The 16,377-nt window shown below is 43.9% G+C and overlaps 1 protein-coding gene across 1 annotated transcript in view; it reads left to right on the forward strand.

Moving 5' to 3' along the window:
• DMRT1 (doublesex and mab-3 related transcription factor 1) overlaps window positions 1-16,377 on the forward strand; it is a 56,684-nt gene that overhangs the window by 12,987 nt on the left and 27,320 nt on the right. Inside the window, exon 3 of the mRNA XM_069001602.1 lies at window positions 9,698-9,981. Within this exon, the coding sequence (XP_068857703.1) occupies window positions 9,698-9,981 (284 nt within the window). The remainder of the gene's footprint in view (window positions 1-9,697; window positions 9,982-16,377) is intronic.

A 16,377-nucleotide genomic window follows, 5' to 3' on the forward strand; every position in this document is an offset into this window, starting at 1 on the left:
GAAAAAAGAAAAAAAAACACCTGCTTGGCTGAGGATATGGGAAGTCTCCCTCCAACATACTCAAGAACTGTCTGGACACAATCCTGTAAAATGTTTTGTAGGATGACCCTGCTTGAGTGGGGTAGGTGGACCAGATGACCCACTGCTGTCCCTTCCAACCTGACCCACTCTGTGATTTCCAGTAAGTCTTCTAACATCGGGGAAATTCCTAAATTTTGAAAGAAAGCTTATGTCATGCCTGTGTTTCAAGAAAAGTGAGTGTGGTAGGGTAGGTGGCTGCAAATCCATCAGCCTGATACCAGTTTTTTTAAAATAGTGGAACAATCCACGGCAAAATGAAATATGCAAGAAGGGGAGAAATGCAGCTGTTAAATGATGTTCACACAACATGAATTAGCAGAAGTTTATGGGTAAAGATTCTGTCAAGTTGGTAGTCTTTTATCGTTACAGAATTGTTTAGTGAAGTGACATACTGATGCAGTCACAAATCCTGCAAGGCATTTGATTTTTGTATCCTCTGGCATTTTGATTAGGAACCTGAATGGACAGAAAATCAGTATTGCATGTGTTACGTGGTTTTAAGGAGAATGACCCTATTTGTTTGTAGGTCTGAGTGGGGAATCTTAACACAGTGGTGTTTCTAGAGGCATCTCACAGGAACCTGCTCTTTTCTGTTATCATCCCATTGGTGTCTTGGAAGGAGATCTGCCATTATCACAGGTTGTATTGGTAGGTGATGGAAAGGTGCACGTACTGGCAAACGCTGCAGAAGACAAAAGTGCACTGCAGGAAGGCTTGGTTAGATGATTGGTCACATGCAAGCAAAAGCCATTTTAACCCATACCAGAAGTGAAAAATGGAGAAGTCTATCCCGAAGAAACATTGTCACTGCACAGCTGGTGATCCTGGGGGGTATTGTGCTGAATGTTAATGGTTCTGGTGAAAGAGGATGAGCAAAAACTGGCACAGTCCTTCTAGGCAGGTATGTGGTGGTAGAAAGCTGGTGAGATGGTCATGGAGCTATTGCTAGTGGGACTCCTTCCCTGGGAGCATGGTACATACCAGAAAGTGGGCTCAAAATGAATATTGGAAGGAAGGGCGTCACTGAACCAAAACCAGTGGAAAGCTGGGAGAGGGGACAAGGGAAGTACATCTGTTTCCCTGTTGGTACTGTTCCCTAGATTTCTCTTTGTAGCTAGTGATGGGGATGTAGTGATGGTCTGGACCCACACACCTGGACTTGAACTCGGAATAGCTCAGGCAGGAGACAAAGGAATGATTAAAAGACCAGAGAACATGTACTGGAGTGAAAGTCAGCAGTTTATGTTACATTTTAGTGATCCCCTTAGATAATCTTTATTTAATCTCCAGTATGATTGTTCTGATTGCTTATGCCTTTGCCAGACTGTGCCAGCTCCAGTTGAAGTTTTCTGTGTTGTTTCATGGGGTAGGTTTGGTGTTGTGAACAGCAGCAGCATTGGGAATGCAAAATCCTATGAATTCAGCATAAGGCTCAAGAAAGACTATAGGAAATAACCTTAATTATGAGGTCTCCCAGCTTTCCCTGACATGTGTTATCCCTGTTGCATAACAGTTATGCCTCTTTCTGGCAAGTTTTGTTCTTATTAAAGTCTGTTGTCGCACTTAGAACTGGTTTAGCCCTTCAGAAGTAGAACTGGGGAGGAAAGAATAATAACCCATTCCTTCCAAGTGAAATTGAGTTCTTCCAATCAAGTAGCTTTTGAGAAGCATGAGAGCACAGATGTTGATGTCTTGGCAGATATCACAATTTCCTTCCAGATCACATGCCCTGTGCCCGCAGACATTGCTGCCGTCATGCCAGCTCCTCACCAGTAATGCTGGTTGAACTCAACAGCCCAGCAGCTGCACCTAGCAAGGAATTCTTTGGGACACCCATGCAGCCCTAGTTGTCAGACCCACTGCAGGAAAGCTGCAGTGACTGGTTGTTTCGTCTTGCTGTGGTGGGAGGAGGTGGTAGGAGGGATGGTAGGAGTTGGCAGGTGATAAGGCATAGCTGTGATAAAGAGGTGAAATACATTGGTCCTTGCACACTTCAGATCCAAGGAAGATGCCAGAGGCCTACAAGAGGCTCAGAATTACTAGACCACACACTTTGGGGTTTGTTTGTTTGTTTGCTTGTTTAAGTGTGTATTCCTGCTTTGAGAAGAATGATGTATATTTCTGGTTAGGTTTGGAGAGGTACTGTGGTGTCAGTAAGGTGTTTTGGCTATGCTATATACTCCTAACCTGGAGACATGGCTGCTGTTAGCCCACATGTCTGATATGGCTGCTACTTGATATTTTCCATCTCTCTCTCTAATAGATGTTAGAGTACAGCTGCATACCCAGGGCTGTCCAGGAAGGTAATCTGAACAAGAAGGAAAAAGAAGCACCAGATTTCATGTTGGAAGAGGGCCATAAAACTGGCAGTTGATGGAGAGAGGAGAAGACGCAGTTTCTGAAAAGCTTTCTGGTCAAAACAGTTGGGAGGGCTGCAGATGTGGCTTTCCATAGGTGAATGAGAGTAAAAGAGCCCCGTCAGAAACCAGGTTCCAGGAGGGGTACAGGCAGTCTCCCCTCCTGCTCTGTGGACGTTGCTTGTAGCCAAATTTGTCTCAAGACCCTGTACTGCATTAACCAGAGCTGTGAATGGGGGGTGGGGTGGTTTGTGTTCTGCATAATGAAGGAGCAGTAGAATGGCCTTCGGTGTGAAAGAGCAGGGATCAGCAGGTTACAAAGCTATGAAAACAAAATGAAATAGACTCTGGAGGAAGAGGAGAAAGAGAAACGGTGCAATTGGAGAGGAGGCAGCTGGGATCTTCTTCAGAGCTTGATGTTCAAGTTTAGCCGCTTGTTGCTGTCATGCTCCTTAAATTCTCATTGAGAGACTCCAGCCTTTTCCCGTTCCCTTCCTTCTCTTACTGAAGGGGTTTCCTTTACTTTCCTTATTTTATCTAAAGCAGGGAGTGGGAATAGGGAAGGTGTTCATGTGTAATATTTTGTATGGTATCGCTATGCAAAGTACAAATAATAAATCACACACTACATGCTTAGACAATTTACTGCCAGCTTTTGTGTATGCTGTGACAAGTGCTCAAAAGGTCAAAAAAGCTTCCTTAACAAATTTGATAAGATAATGCAGTGAGCTGTAACATCATGAAGTCCTGGGGGCCATAGACCAGAATAGAGGAAATAATTATGCATGGTAATGGGTAATTACAGATAATGGCCTTTTTTGGGGGTGGCAGAAAATTACACAACCCCACAGCCTTGCCTGAAATGAACATTGTCTAGCACATTAACTTTATATCAAGCTAAAAGTTCAATGCTGGAACCAGAGATAATCCACAACTTCTAATAGGAAGAGAACAGAAATACTCCTCTCAAAGGCAGAGCAAGCATGCGGGTTTTTTTCCTTGGGAGGCAGAGTTTCTCAGCAGAAAGTAATGGTGCCAGCTTTCTTAGACATCTGAAATAGCTCTGTCATGATTGTCTGGTGGGAGAAACACATTGTACCAGAGTTTCTGATTATGATGCTAGGGAGTGATTTCACTCTGACTTTGTTCAAGGCTACTGTCCAACCTCAAAGCCAGATATGAACTAAACTAATGCATTGTAAGACTTAATATTGCTAAACCAGCTCATAGGAGTGTATCAATGCTTTATGTACTGAGCAAGGAGAAATTGTCAGATACAGATGTAAGATTCCATTGAGGTGTGAGGCAGATGAAGGCAGATGTTTCCTGACTGAATAATTTTTTGTGTGTGTTTTAATGGCACAGCTGTCCCTGCTGTAGAAGCTGGGTTGCAGGAAGATACAAAAACTGGTGAAAACAGTCACTCTAAATTGAAAACTACAGGAAATGGAAACTTACCAGTAGCTGAACGGCTCACTGGCCGGTGTTTGCCTGCTCCTTGAGTCAGTGTGTTACTTGAGTAGTCAAGTTTCACCAACAGAGCTGTCTATGTGCAGAGTCTCTGTAGGCATAGTAAAAATAAAAACTGGTAACCATTGCTTTATATAAGAACACATGCCGATAAATGAGGGCAGAGAAATTCTCTTAATTGTCACAATGCATATACAAGTCCCTTTTCTGAAATACACAATCAGATGGAGACTAATCAGGTTTAATGCCACATGAGTAAATTGAACCATGCTGCTGCTTGCTCCCAGACTTTGAAATGTGGCTCTGCTATCCTGATTTATAAAGCAGTTCCTGGTGTACATCTGTTACAAGCTGACTAACAATCTCCCCCAGATTTCTGTGTGGTCCAGAAACTATTCCCAGTAGGTACTTTGGTGCTACCACCCTGTTTCACATGCTGAGAAAGTCTAGTAGTATGGACTCTGTGTCATTGACCTCACATCAGACACTTACCCAGACATACTTAAATTAACATTGTCAGCGTATAATAAGATGTAAAACTGGCCATTAACAGTACCAGTAGGAATAGAAAATACTCACTTTTATGCAGCCTTCAAATTTCAGTGTTTGTATTTCTCAGTATATATCCTTAAAAATACATTTGCCTCTGTGAGAAAGAGATGATGATAGAAATTCCTGTAAATTACCTGGCATTTCTCCTTTCTCGTCCCGAATGATCTATATACTGGCCTCTGCGTTGATTTTGCCATGCATATCCGCAATTTGTGTAAATCGCCATAGCTTTATTGAAGTAAATGGTCTGAGACTGGTTTACATTAGCTAAGGACTGGACCAGTGTTTTTCACCATGCTCTGCTAAGCGAAGGCAGGAGCCCATCATAGGTTACTGAATGTAAAAGACCTATATGTGTAACTGACCCCTAGTACTCACCTTCTTTAAAAGAAAATACCAGCCACCCTGAAATGAATTACTGGTTAACTACTATTAATATGCCATAGAGCTGGAGAGTCGTCTACAACGCTGCAAGATCAATAACAGTATTTATTGTGCATCATATTGATCTTCTATGAAAGAGTGGGCCATATTTCACACTGTGTACATAGTGCAAAAAAAGTAGCATCAGTTCTCTACAGGAATTAGTAAAGAGAGAAAAGAACTTAGAGATCCAAGGGCACAGCTGCATGAAGGGGTACTCTGGTCTCACTGCAGAAGTGTTGCTCATGGATGGAGAGCCTGCGTGGCCCTACTTAGTAGATCTGGTGTTCCAAAATCTGAGTGAGAATTTCAACCGTTTCTTTTTTTGTTACTATTACTCTAATTTTCATACCTCCTTGTACAGGCTCAGTCCCATTTTTGATCATGTCCTATTTGCAACTTCCAAAATATTAAAACTTGTGTGTAATAGCAAGAGGAAGGCCTAGGAGCCCTTCCTACTTTTTCCATCTAGAGAGTAAAGACAGCCAAAGCATTACCCAGCTCCTGCAGCAAGTCTCCTGTTTTAAAGTGCAGGTGGAGGGGCAGAGTGGGAGCCTGACAGTGCAGCAGGGGTTACCTTCTTGAGAGCTTAATTCCTCTTAAATTGCACCCTGATGTGCAGGTGTTGTACTGCTGCAAGCTCTATGGCAGGGGAGGACCCTCTTCTTGCCAGCAGAGCCATTCAGCTGTGTTGAATTACATTTGGAAGAAAGAAAGAAATCAGCTGAAAGCTGCTTTCTTAAGCTGGGTATTTTGTACTTGATGGCAGAAAACAGTTGCAGGCTGACAGGCTCCCTGGAGGAGAGCACCTGGCTGGTTGAGCTGCTGGAGGCATGGGTGTAGGAAGGTTCAGCTGGTAGGTAGGAGTCTAGCCTTACAGGTGTGGGCCAAGGACCAGCCAGAGGAACCCCAGCTAGATGGTTGCAGACATTGATTGCTATAGGTCTATCCTTTCACGTTCAGAAGCACGATGTCTCGTGGGATTAAAGGAAAACGGACTCTTCCAGCTGTATTTCCAGTGCTGTCACAGGATTCCTAGTTCTTCAAGGAGTTGGATGTGTCTTTCCCTCCATTTGAACTTTTCCTTTTGCTCCTATTTTTGTCAATCTGCTGGGGCACATCTCTATGGCGTGGCCCTGCAGCTCAGAAGGGTTGTGTGCCAGAGATGTTAAAAGGTCCATGGATTTCATATCTCTGTGTTTCTAAGAGAAAAATGCCCCAGGTTGCTGATGCTGGGGGATTTATGGACATGGGTGCATGCGTGGCTGAATGAGCCAGCTCTACAGACCAGCTTTGGAGACAGCTGATAGTAGTGTAAAGACTACTGGAACATGGAGGGACAGCTGAAAGAGAGCAGAGGACACTCCTGGTGGGTTTGTAACAGCCCCTGAGTTCTGTACCACTGGTGGGTGTTGTGCAGCTACATAAAGGAAAATGTGTGACAAGTCAAACCTTTTGCACCTCTGGTGCCAAATGATGGTAGCGCAAACCACAGATAGGAGATAAAAAGAGGAAAAAACAATCAAAAAGCATTTTAATTTTTCTCCTTCTTATTGGAGCAGAATACTGCCACTGCTGCTCTTCAGGAGGGAGCTGTAGCACTAACAGCCACTAGAATGTCACAGAAGCATCAGGAATGTCAGGACTGTGTGTGTGATCTGGTGGATAGCTATGGGTAGGGCTTCTGTTCTAGCCTAGCCCATCTTGTCCCATGTTAGGAAGTGTGGTGCATAAGGCCTTTCCAAAAGTTGCAACAAAACCTGCTACTTTCTCCCCCTCTTCCTTTTAGCTGCTAGCTAGGATGTAGGGTGGCTCATCTTTCCTGTGTATTACAGAATCAGAATCACAGAATTGTTTAGATTGGAAAAGACTTGTTAAGATCATTGAGTCCAACCTTTGACCCATTGCTACCTGTCAGCTCGACCATAGCACTTACTGCCACATCCAGCCCTTTCTCGAAACCCTCCAGGCATGGTCATTCTACCACCTCCCAGGGCAGCCCATTTCCAATGCTTAACAACCCTTTCCATAAAGTTCTTCCTGATGTCCAGCTTGAACCTCCACTGGCACAGCTTGAGGCTGTTTCTTGTCATCCTGCCACTTCTTACCTGGGAGAAGAGTCCAAACCCCACCTGGCCACAATCTGCTTTCAGACAGCTGTAGAGAGTGATAAGGTCCCCCTGAGCCTCCTTCTCTCCAGGCTAAACAACCTCAGCTCCCCCAGTCACTCCTCACAGGACTTGTATTCCAAACCCTTTGCAGGTCCATTGCCCTTCTTTGGACACGCTGCAGCACCTCAATGCCTTTCTTGTACTGAGGGGCCCAGAACTGGATACTGGTGTGGCCTCACCAGTGCTGAGTAGAGGGGGACAATTCCTGCCCTGGTCCTGCTGGCCACACTGTTGATGCTTCAGGCCAGGATGCCATTGCCCTTCTTGGCCACCTGGGCACACCCTGGCTCATGTTCAGCTGCTGTCACCAGCACCCCCAGGTCCTTTTCCTGTGGGCAGCTTTGCAGCCACTCTGCCCCAGCCTGTGGCGCTGCCTGAGGTTGTTGTGACCCAAGGGCAGGACCCGGCACTGGGCCTTGTTGAACCTCACACCGCTGGCCTTGGCCCATGATCCAGCCTGTCCAGATCCCTCTGCAGAGCCCTCCTACCCTCCAGCAGATCAGCACTTCTGCCTGACTGACTGTTGTTGTGAACTGACTGAGGATAATCTTGATCCCCTCATCAGATCACGTAGGTGTAAAAACACCTCATCTTCCTGATGCTAGTATTTTTAATGGGGAGTAGTAGCCCTTCTAATGATGCACTGTAAATTGAAAGACTGCAGAGATTTTAGAAGAAATCGTGCATTTGTACAGCATAATACAGCCCTGTCAGGAATTCAGAGGACAACTGCCTTGCATGTCTTTGTCATATGAAATCTGTATCCCAGCAAGGAACGTGTTGGAGGATTTTGCTTTTGGCTTCTATTTTGCAGCATTTAAAGCAGAACAATTAGAATGCAGCTTTATTTGAGAGGTAAATTTAGGGAGGGAAGTCAGGCTTGTGCTATGCCAGTGGTCTAAGTTCTGATTTTATCAAAGACACAGACAAAAGGATCTAAGAGTCTTGCCCAGAAGCAGAATAATAGCAATTTAAAAAATTATAAAAATGAAAGTGCAGAAACTCTGAAAAGTCTTCTGTGGCATTGCAGGCACTTCTGTTTTGTGTGCGAATTTGAGAAATACTCCAGATAAACAAGGCCAGCTGAAAAATCAGATGCAGGAGGCATAAAACAGTCTTTGCTAATAAATGTGTATGGTTCATTGATGTCAACAGAATGTCAGCAAGAACCAAATGGGGGCTCTGTGTAATTTAGTGACACGGAAGAAGATCATCCATGATTGCAGAAAGCTTTCATTACAGCTGAAGAAGTGAAACAGAATTGCATTATAAATGGCAGTAACTGGTAAAATTGGTGATTGGATCTAGTATGCAGCTAATACACAGTACAGTAGAAGTTGTTACCATGGCTCTGAGAGGCTGGTAAATGCCACTATATTGCTTCTGCAGGTAAGTAACCAAGATACAGGTACACCAAGAGAAAGATCCAAAGCAAACTAGGCCTGCCTGAAATGTCGCTTAGGGCTGTTACTTCCTATGTGCCTGTTGCCCATGCTGCTTCATGTCCATACCAGTAGCTCTTTGGAGCTCATCAGTATACTTTAAGCTACATTGTTTTCTCCTCCACAAAACAGTTGGACAAACGTCATGGGAAGAGCAGGAGCTCCTTACAGAGGACTGGTACAGGGCAGGGTCACAGACATGCACACTGGAACCAGAGCTGCAGATATGGCAGGATTTAGATATTTTATTTTTTCCCTTGTAATTGTGTATAAGATTGTGGCAGGTTTTTGTTGTGTCTGGCTTGGCAATGCAACTGATACTGCATATCAGAGGGAACTTGGTGTGCAACAGTACCAACAAGCACCTTCCATTTTTCATGCTTGCAAATATTACAAGGCACTGGTTTGCAGTGGAGTGGGGAAATTATGGCTCCTCATTGTCTGAGAAGCATCCCCATCTTAGGGAATGACAGGGAGGCAGGCCTTGCCTGTCGGGAGTGCAGCCAGCTAACCCCTGGTCTGGAGGCACTCCAGAGTGGATGCAGCAAGTCAGGAGCAATACCTTTCTCCTCCTTCTCCTTTGCTGCTGGTGGGGGATCTTGCTCTGCTTCATGATTTTGTAGGTACAGGAGCAAAATTTGGGTTTGAAGGCTCGGCAAGGATTGAGGACCTTACTGCTCACAGGTAGCATGTGGGTTTCTGGGACACCTTGGCTGATCCTGTGCTACTTTCCCTACTGCAGCTTCTCTTGCCTTGCGCTGTTTGCCCTTCCTAGAGGCATGTTCAGAAAGTGTCCTCTCACCTTCAGGACACTGGCTGCAAGGAGTCATTCTGTAGCTAGTTCCTTTCTGCTTCTAGAGAGTTACAAGAGACTTAGCACACTGTTACAGGGTAAAAAGTAATAGACTGCAAAGTTAGGTGATGTAAATCATTATCCCCGGCAATTGATACTGATTGAGGATTCAGAGCATTGTCTTAACCTGCAGTTGGTTTTGTGTGCTGTTTTGCCGGTCTGTGGTGCATGTAAGTGGCAGTCTTGGACTCTGAGTAGCTGTTGGTCCGCTTGAGTTTCCACCAAACACTCAGCCGTGTTTCACTTTCAGCTCCTACCTCTTCTTACTTAGCACTCTCTGTCCAGCCTTTGGGAGGAGTAGTAGCTCATTAGAAGGTGAAAGATAATGGTCTTTTTTTTCTTTTCCAGAGGGACGGATGCTCATCCAGGACATCCCTTCCATCCCCAGCAGAGGGCACTTGGAGAGCACATCTGAGTTGGTTGTGGACTCCGCCTACTACAGCAGTTTTTACCAGCCGTCCCTGTATCCTTGTTACAACAACCTGTACAACTACTCCCAGTACCAGATGGCAGTGGCCAGTGAGCCTTCCTCAAGTGAGACAGGGGGTACGATTGTAGGGTCGGCCATGAAGAACAGCCTTCGAAGCCTCCCAGCGACATACATGCCAAGCCAGTCAGGAAAACAGTGGCAGGTATGATCTTACAGAGGTGTTACATGGAAGAGTGAGATGGACAGCAAGCTGTTTCCTGGACCTGTCTCTGACCTCCTGTTTGCTGGTTTCATGGCAGTGCAAAACCAGAATCATATTCCAGGGTGGCATTAGGACCCATTTTAAGAAAATTAGACAGAATGGGTGATTGCAATGCAGCACAACAAAAGCAATTACATAGTTGGACAGTGATAATGGTATGGATAAATTGCCACAAGCACAAAGAGCACTCAGTTGATTTTATCTTCTGTATTATGTCACAGTAGATTATAGATTGTTTTCCAGAAAAAGAGTCCAACTTAGTTGCCCAACATAGCATCCTGAGAGCCTCAGGTGTAATTTCTGAGAGCCTTTCCTCTTCAGAAATGTATTCTTTTCCATGTTTCACATCTGAGGTGCTGAGGTGACCCAGGAGACCACACTGTTGTACAGTGGTTTGGTTGCAGTCAGTTGAATGTGACATGGCATATTGCTGATTATGTGTTCTGGCAATGACAGCTTCAGAGCTTGTGCTTTTGACTTCTGTAGTTCACGTTACAGGCAGTACCTGAGAGGTTCAAACCAGAGCTCTATGTACTTCGTTAGGATATAAAGCAAATCACTCTAAGACTTGATAATTGTAGCATCCAACTCAGTACTGGCCAGAAACTGGAAAAAGGAGAAATCTGCCAAAGTGGGGGATTCTTGGCAAAGTGGAAACATTTCAGTGACTCTGAAACTGTTTAGTTTTGCACTGCAGAGATGCTCTTTCCGTCTGAGATTGAACTAGTAAGGCTGTACCCTCTGGGTCTGTGTATGCCTGTGTTCCTTGTGTAAGGACAGGAGGGGGCAGACCTTTTCTGTAGAGCATCAAGACAGGGCAGGCTGCTTCTGCAAAGGCTGTATTGTGAAACCACTCAACAATGAAATGTCCACCAAAACATCCTTGTGTAAGGGAACAGATAGGTCGTCCTGTTTGCTGACAGAGAGTTTCTCTAGCCAGGTGTCTCTGGCACAGGGACCAGCTCTGAAAGGACATTTTAATTTTTGATACTGAGGAGCTGAAACTAATGCCAGGGCAATGACAATTGCTGCAGCATTTATCAGTATTCCATGTCCCTTTTTTTGCCATGAGTACAGCTGTATGGGATAAGAAACTGTCTCTCTTCCTTGCACTCATGGGCGGTGCAAGCCCATGCCATGAGAGCTTTCTTCTCTCGGTGTGTTGATACATGAAGGTACACCTTTTCAGTGGATGGCATCCTCTCTAGCTGATGAGTTTGATCACCAGACCAAGGGGAAAATGAGTCAAGGCAAGCTACAGGATTTTGTGCATGGTAATGGAGTGAGATGCCAAGTGCTTTTTTAACTCTTTCATTTTGGTTGATTGGGTTAATCTGGTATAGCAGAGTATTTCAGATAGAAGGTTATTTCTCAAGCATCTGCATGCAGCACTTAGCTTTCTGATGCATGGAGACACCATCACAACACACGTGAAGGGTGGCAACATTTGCCTTGGGAAAATAATGCTTTTGCAGGCTGCTAGTCCCACACTTTACCTAGCACTTAGTGTTTGATTTAAAATATGTTAAACCTTGGAATGAAGATGTGGTGTCCTCATGGTTCTGTTGTCATGTACTGTCATTTATATAAAAAGTCTTGGCTTAGAGAGTCTGTGTCTCACTTGGGAGATTGGCTTTTGCTTGTGGAACCTTTGACACCCCTTAAAGAAATAAGGTTTCCATTAATTTTTATCTTCAGGCCCTTCAGAAACTAACTTCTGCTTAAGTGCCACTCAAATTAGTGAGATACTGAAGAGGTAAGTAAGGAAAAAAGAGATGGCTGTTGTCAGAAAGGACTGTTTTCCTTCTACCAGCAGCTTCAAAGCTGTGGATGTCCCTTGTGGGATATATCACATGATTCTATTCACCTTCGTGTGAATTTAGTTATCTAGCACATCTAAGATTTTAATTTCTCTAGAGCAGGCCTTTTGGGATCCCTCAGTGCTGTTTTGGTTAGATGTCTGAGCAGAGAGAATAAAGGTGCTGCTTTTTGCCTGCAGAAGTGATGTTTCCGCAGCTTCTAAATGTCCTAAACCCAGGACCCACTTCTCCTGGGCAGTAGGGCAGAGTGTAGTTCAAGGGCAGTGTTATGTAACTTACAGGCTGTTTCTCAGACTGATCTGCAAGTAGGATTGTTATTGCTGAAAGAGTTCTGAGTCATAGGGTTTGCATACTCTTACAACAGCATAACACTGCACAAATAATTATTAAAAGTTTTAGTGAGAGGCTAGAAAACATTTGGTGGCAGTGGGTGCAGTGATGCAGAAGTTGTAAAACTCCATGTGGCACTGAAGATGGTTTGTTGTAAGGGGAACGAGGTCTCCATTGCTGCACATGGTTAAACATCAATTCTGTGCATGTGGGTTACCAGCCAGGAAGGATCACAGAAATAGTGTTAAATGGGGGTTGAATAACTGATGAGCTTTCTGTCAAGCACAGTAAGGAATTAAAGGAGGGTTTCATTCGAGGCATGATCCTCAAAGAGGAATCAGACCTTGCTTACACATTCAGGAGGTTTTGCCGGCAAACCTGTGCATGCTTATCCTCCTCAGAGGAAACACATAGCTGTTACCTATGCAGGGACTTCTGCTGGGCTGGTTGTACTGACTGAATTTATTTTTTACATGAATGGGCTTTTTTAAACCAGAGTCCGGTAGGAGTGAATATTCTTATCTAACTTCTATTGCTATAACTGTTTTGATCAAAGTTTTTGATCTTTGTTTCTTTGCCAGAATCATAGCTGGGCTGTGCCTGCTGTAACCAAATTAGGGCAGCTTGCTCAGGTTTGAGTTCACAGGAGGGTTTATTTGAGTGTAGAAGTCATCGGTGTGCTCACTGGAAGGTATTCTAGTTTAAGCTGGGTAGACAAGGCACCTGGCTTTTCCAGGCTCACTTCGTGCAGGCTCATGGATCCTAGAACAACTTTAACCACACAGGGAGAATTGCATATTTAATGTAAGCTAACTTCTGGATGCAGACAAGGCCTTGAGCAGCCCAGTTGTCTGCTGTTTCAGAATTTAGGGAGCACAAGAGAATAGCCAGGGAGGAAACATGTGAGTGTGTGTGGGATGAGATGAGGATTAATGCATCATTGAGCATCAGCAAATAAACTGAATCACTGAATCTTTAATGTAGATTAATGTCAGATTTCATTAGTCTTTGTTCTTTGCAGAGGCTCACATGCTTGAGTGGATTCATAAAGGTGCAAATATTTTGTATATTTCTCTGTAGGTTTTCTTCATCTATAGACAGTCACACCAGAAGCTGTATCCATCACGATTTGATAAGCGTAATGAAGATCATTGTTTTGGTTGAGACTCCTTTGGTCATTTATATTCTGCTGCTCCTGTCAGCTCTAAGGCAGATAATCAGATATGTCTGGTGTTGCACCTGAGGAAGAGACAAGCCTAGGTTGGTAGGAGGTGTAGCAGTTTTGATGGTTACTGTACATCTCCTTTCACTCCAGTCCTGTGTGAGCATCTGGAGTCTCCCTTGAAGCTCTTGTATTTGCTCATTACAATGGGAGTTTGTGTGCATTCAGTCCAATTAACAGTAACATCAGTTTGCCAACAAAAATACTGCAGGTTAGAGCAGGTTGATGTACTTGGAAGTTGGTGCTTCTGAAACTGGTCTCACTGCAATAGAAAAATATGGGGTGATTGCAGCATTTTCTATCACAGCAAAAGTAAAACCTTGAGGGACACATCTGAATCTAATCAGACTTGATTTTCTAAGATGACAGAGTGCTGGCATGTGATCCACAGCACAAGTCTCATCTGGACTCGAGGTGAGTCAACATCATCCCCAAAAAATGTTAAAACTTTGGTTCATACAGCTAAACCATTAAAAACTGGCAAGGTGCAGAATGTGCCCCCACACCTGGGAACAAGTGGCTGCTTTTTCTTTGTTACTCTGGTAACTCCAGGCATCCTGGTCCTGGTAAGGGTTAACGCTAGTGTGGAGGTTTTGGACACATTTCAGAATTTTGTGCAATTTCTTTTTTTTTTTTTTTTTTTTTTTTTTTTTTCCCTCCACCTTTAGTGCAACTTGGCAAACCGGTATTCTCACTTCCAGAACCTCTGCTTTTTTTTTACACCAGTTTAGAGCAAAAATAAATACTTGAGAGAGACTGGGAAATTCTAACTCATTTTCTAATGTGGGATTTACATTTACCATTTGGAAACGAAATATTTAGTATTGCTGATGTAGGAAACTCGTTTTTAAGGATTTCTTAGAACTACTAAATGTGAAAAAATTCTCTTTTACTCAATCCAGAGGAATATGACTGATAGGACAGCTAGGAGTTTGAAGCATAGCCACTTGCTAGTAAAAAAAGATGGCTCTTTTCAACTTCTGCCACCTGCTTCTGGTTTCTGGCCCAGTTTTTCCTCCAAAAAGCCTGTCTCTCTTACAGAAATTGCAGTCTTACTCTTCACAAGTCAGTGTAAAATGTGTGCATGTGTGTTTAAATATATACACATTGTGCAAGTCACCCAAGACAGTCCCAATTTTATGTGAAAGCAGTGAATTATCTACTGTATTCATAACATACCCTTCACACTACAGATTTATGCTAAAAGTATCCTCATGTTTCTGATAGCTCATGTGTGACATGAATGCAATCCATATTTCTTGGAGGGAGCTAATCTAAGTGGTTTATTTTCCAATACTGCTGATAGGGCTATATCTCTAGGTGTCACTGCAGTTGAGATTCTGATGGTAACATATTGTTTATGGGTCACTGCCTTTGTCTAAAAGAATGGGGTGGAACAGAATAGCAAAGGTTAATTAAGTTTGTCTATCAAGGAGGGACAGATATAGATGTGTCTTGTATTTTCTGTACTAAAATCAAAGTAAGTCAAGGCAGGGTATCATAGTCTCATTTTTTCCTTGTGCTGGAAAACATGCTCAGCTGGTTTAAGGAATGAAACACCTTGGGCAGCATGAGTGCAACAGTAGTTGTGAGGGGTCAGCACATGCCCAGTATTGCAAGGTGGGAGAGAGCAGCAAACCTGGTTTATAATGCAGAAACTGAGGCAGGGAAGTGTTAAATAACTTGCCACAGTCACACAGCTCACAGGTGACAGAGGGGAGATTACTGATGCCTGAATTTCGATTTCAATGCCCAGTGGATGCCTTCTTGCCCATGCCAAAAACCAACCTGTGAATTCTGTTGTTCACAAGCAATGATGCAAATGCAGTTTTATGCCCACTAAGATTGACTTCAAGATCAAGACAGAAGGAGAAGGCTATGTTAAACTTTTAAGAGTTTCTCTGGTATTTCCATAATTACTGAGTTTGGTTGAAGGAAGCTGTTGCTGACTCATGGGTGAAATAAAAGGATGGAAATCCTGGGTAACATGATTTGGCCAAGGTCATGTGGCACACCAGTGGCAGAGCTGAAGGGTTGCACTTTGATCTCCTGTGTTGCTTTGAAACTTTTGCAGCTCTTGTCACCCAGGAGTAGCATCCATGACCTCTTCCTATTTGTTTTTCTTGGAAATAAACGCCATAGTCAGGATCAACTGCAAAGTGTGAAGCTACTGCTAAAATAACAGTGGCTCACAAGGAGATCGAGTCTGGCAGCTCCTGCAAGTAAAAGAATTACACAGGTGATGTTTTGCCTAAATAAATATCTGGGAAGGGCAGGACAATTTTCTAGTCTCTGAGGCTAGAGAAGTGAGTCACCTCTTGGTGCCTGCTTTGTCACTTTCCTGTTTCTGGTTTGGCTACCTTCTCCCCTCAGCTCTTTCTCCATGAAAAGATATGTAGAGGTTATGCAGATGCTGCCAGAAGCTTGGAAAGAGGAACTGAGCTTTACATGCTCTTCCACCAGCTGTTGATAAAGATTTTTTACAGGAATGGTCTGATGCAAGAGTGTTGTTTCCCTGGTGTTTTTCCTGGATCTTGCTATGTGTTTTGTCACTGTTGGACACAGCTGGAGGGCTGCACTGACTGTTTTGCTCAGTGATGAACAAGTCCTGTTTCCAGTTTATCTGTACGAGGGCAAACTGTAGCTGCCTCTCAATTCCTCACACTGGCTTTACAAGGCACAGGGAGGGAATTTCCAATGCACTCATGGTCTTCAAATCAGGCCATATTTATTTGTTCATGAAGTGTAAGCATCCCACTGTTGCTTGCAGTACACCTTTTAGAACGTTACTGAGTATGTGCTGTGTTGTACAATTTAGGGGAGCCTGTAAATGTTCCGTAGACCAACTGTGCTGCTCTGATGATGTGTGTCTCCCACTAAAGTCTGTGAGGTACTTGGTGAATCCTGCAGCTGGAGCAGGGCACAAGCAGTGTGTGGCTGGAAGGGAAGCGACTTAGGAGCTCA

This window comes from Aphelocoma coerulescens, assembly GCF_041296385.1.
Source record: "Aphelocoma coerulescens isolate FSJ_1873_10779 chromosome Z unlocalized genomic scaffold, UR_Acoe_1.0 ChrZ, whole genome shotgun sequence".
In the NCBI taxonomy this organism is placed as follows: domain Eukaryota; kingdom Metazoa; phylum Chordata; class Aves; order Passeriformes; family Corvidae; genus Aphelocoma; species Aphelocoma coerulescens.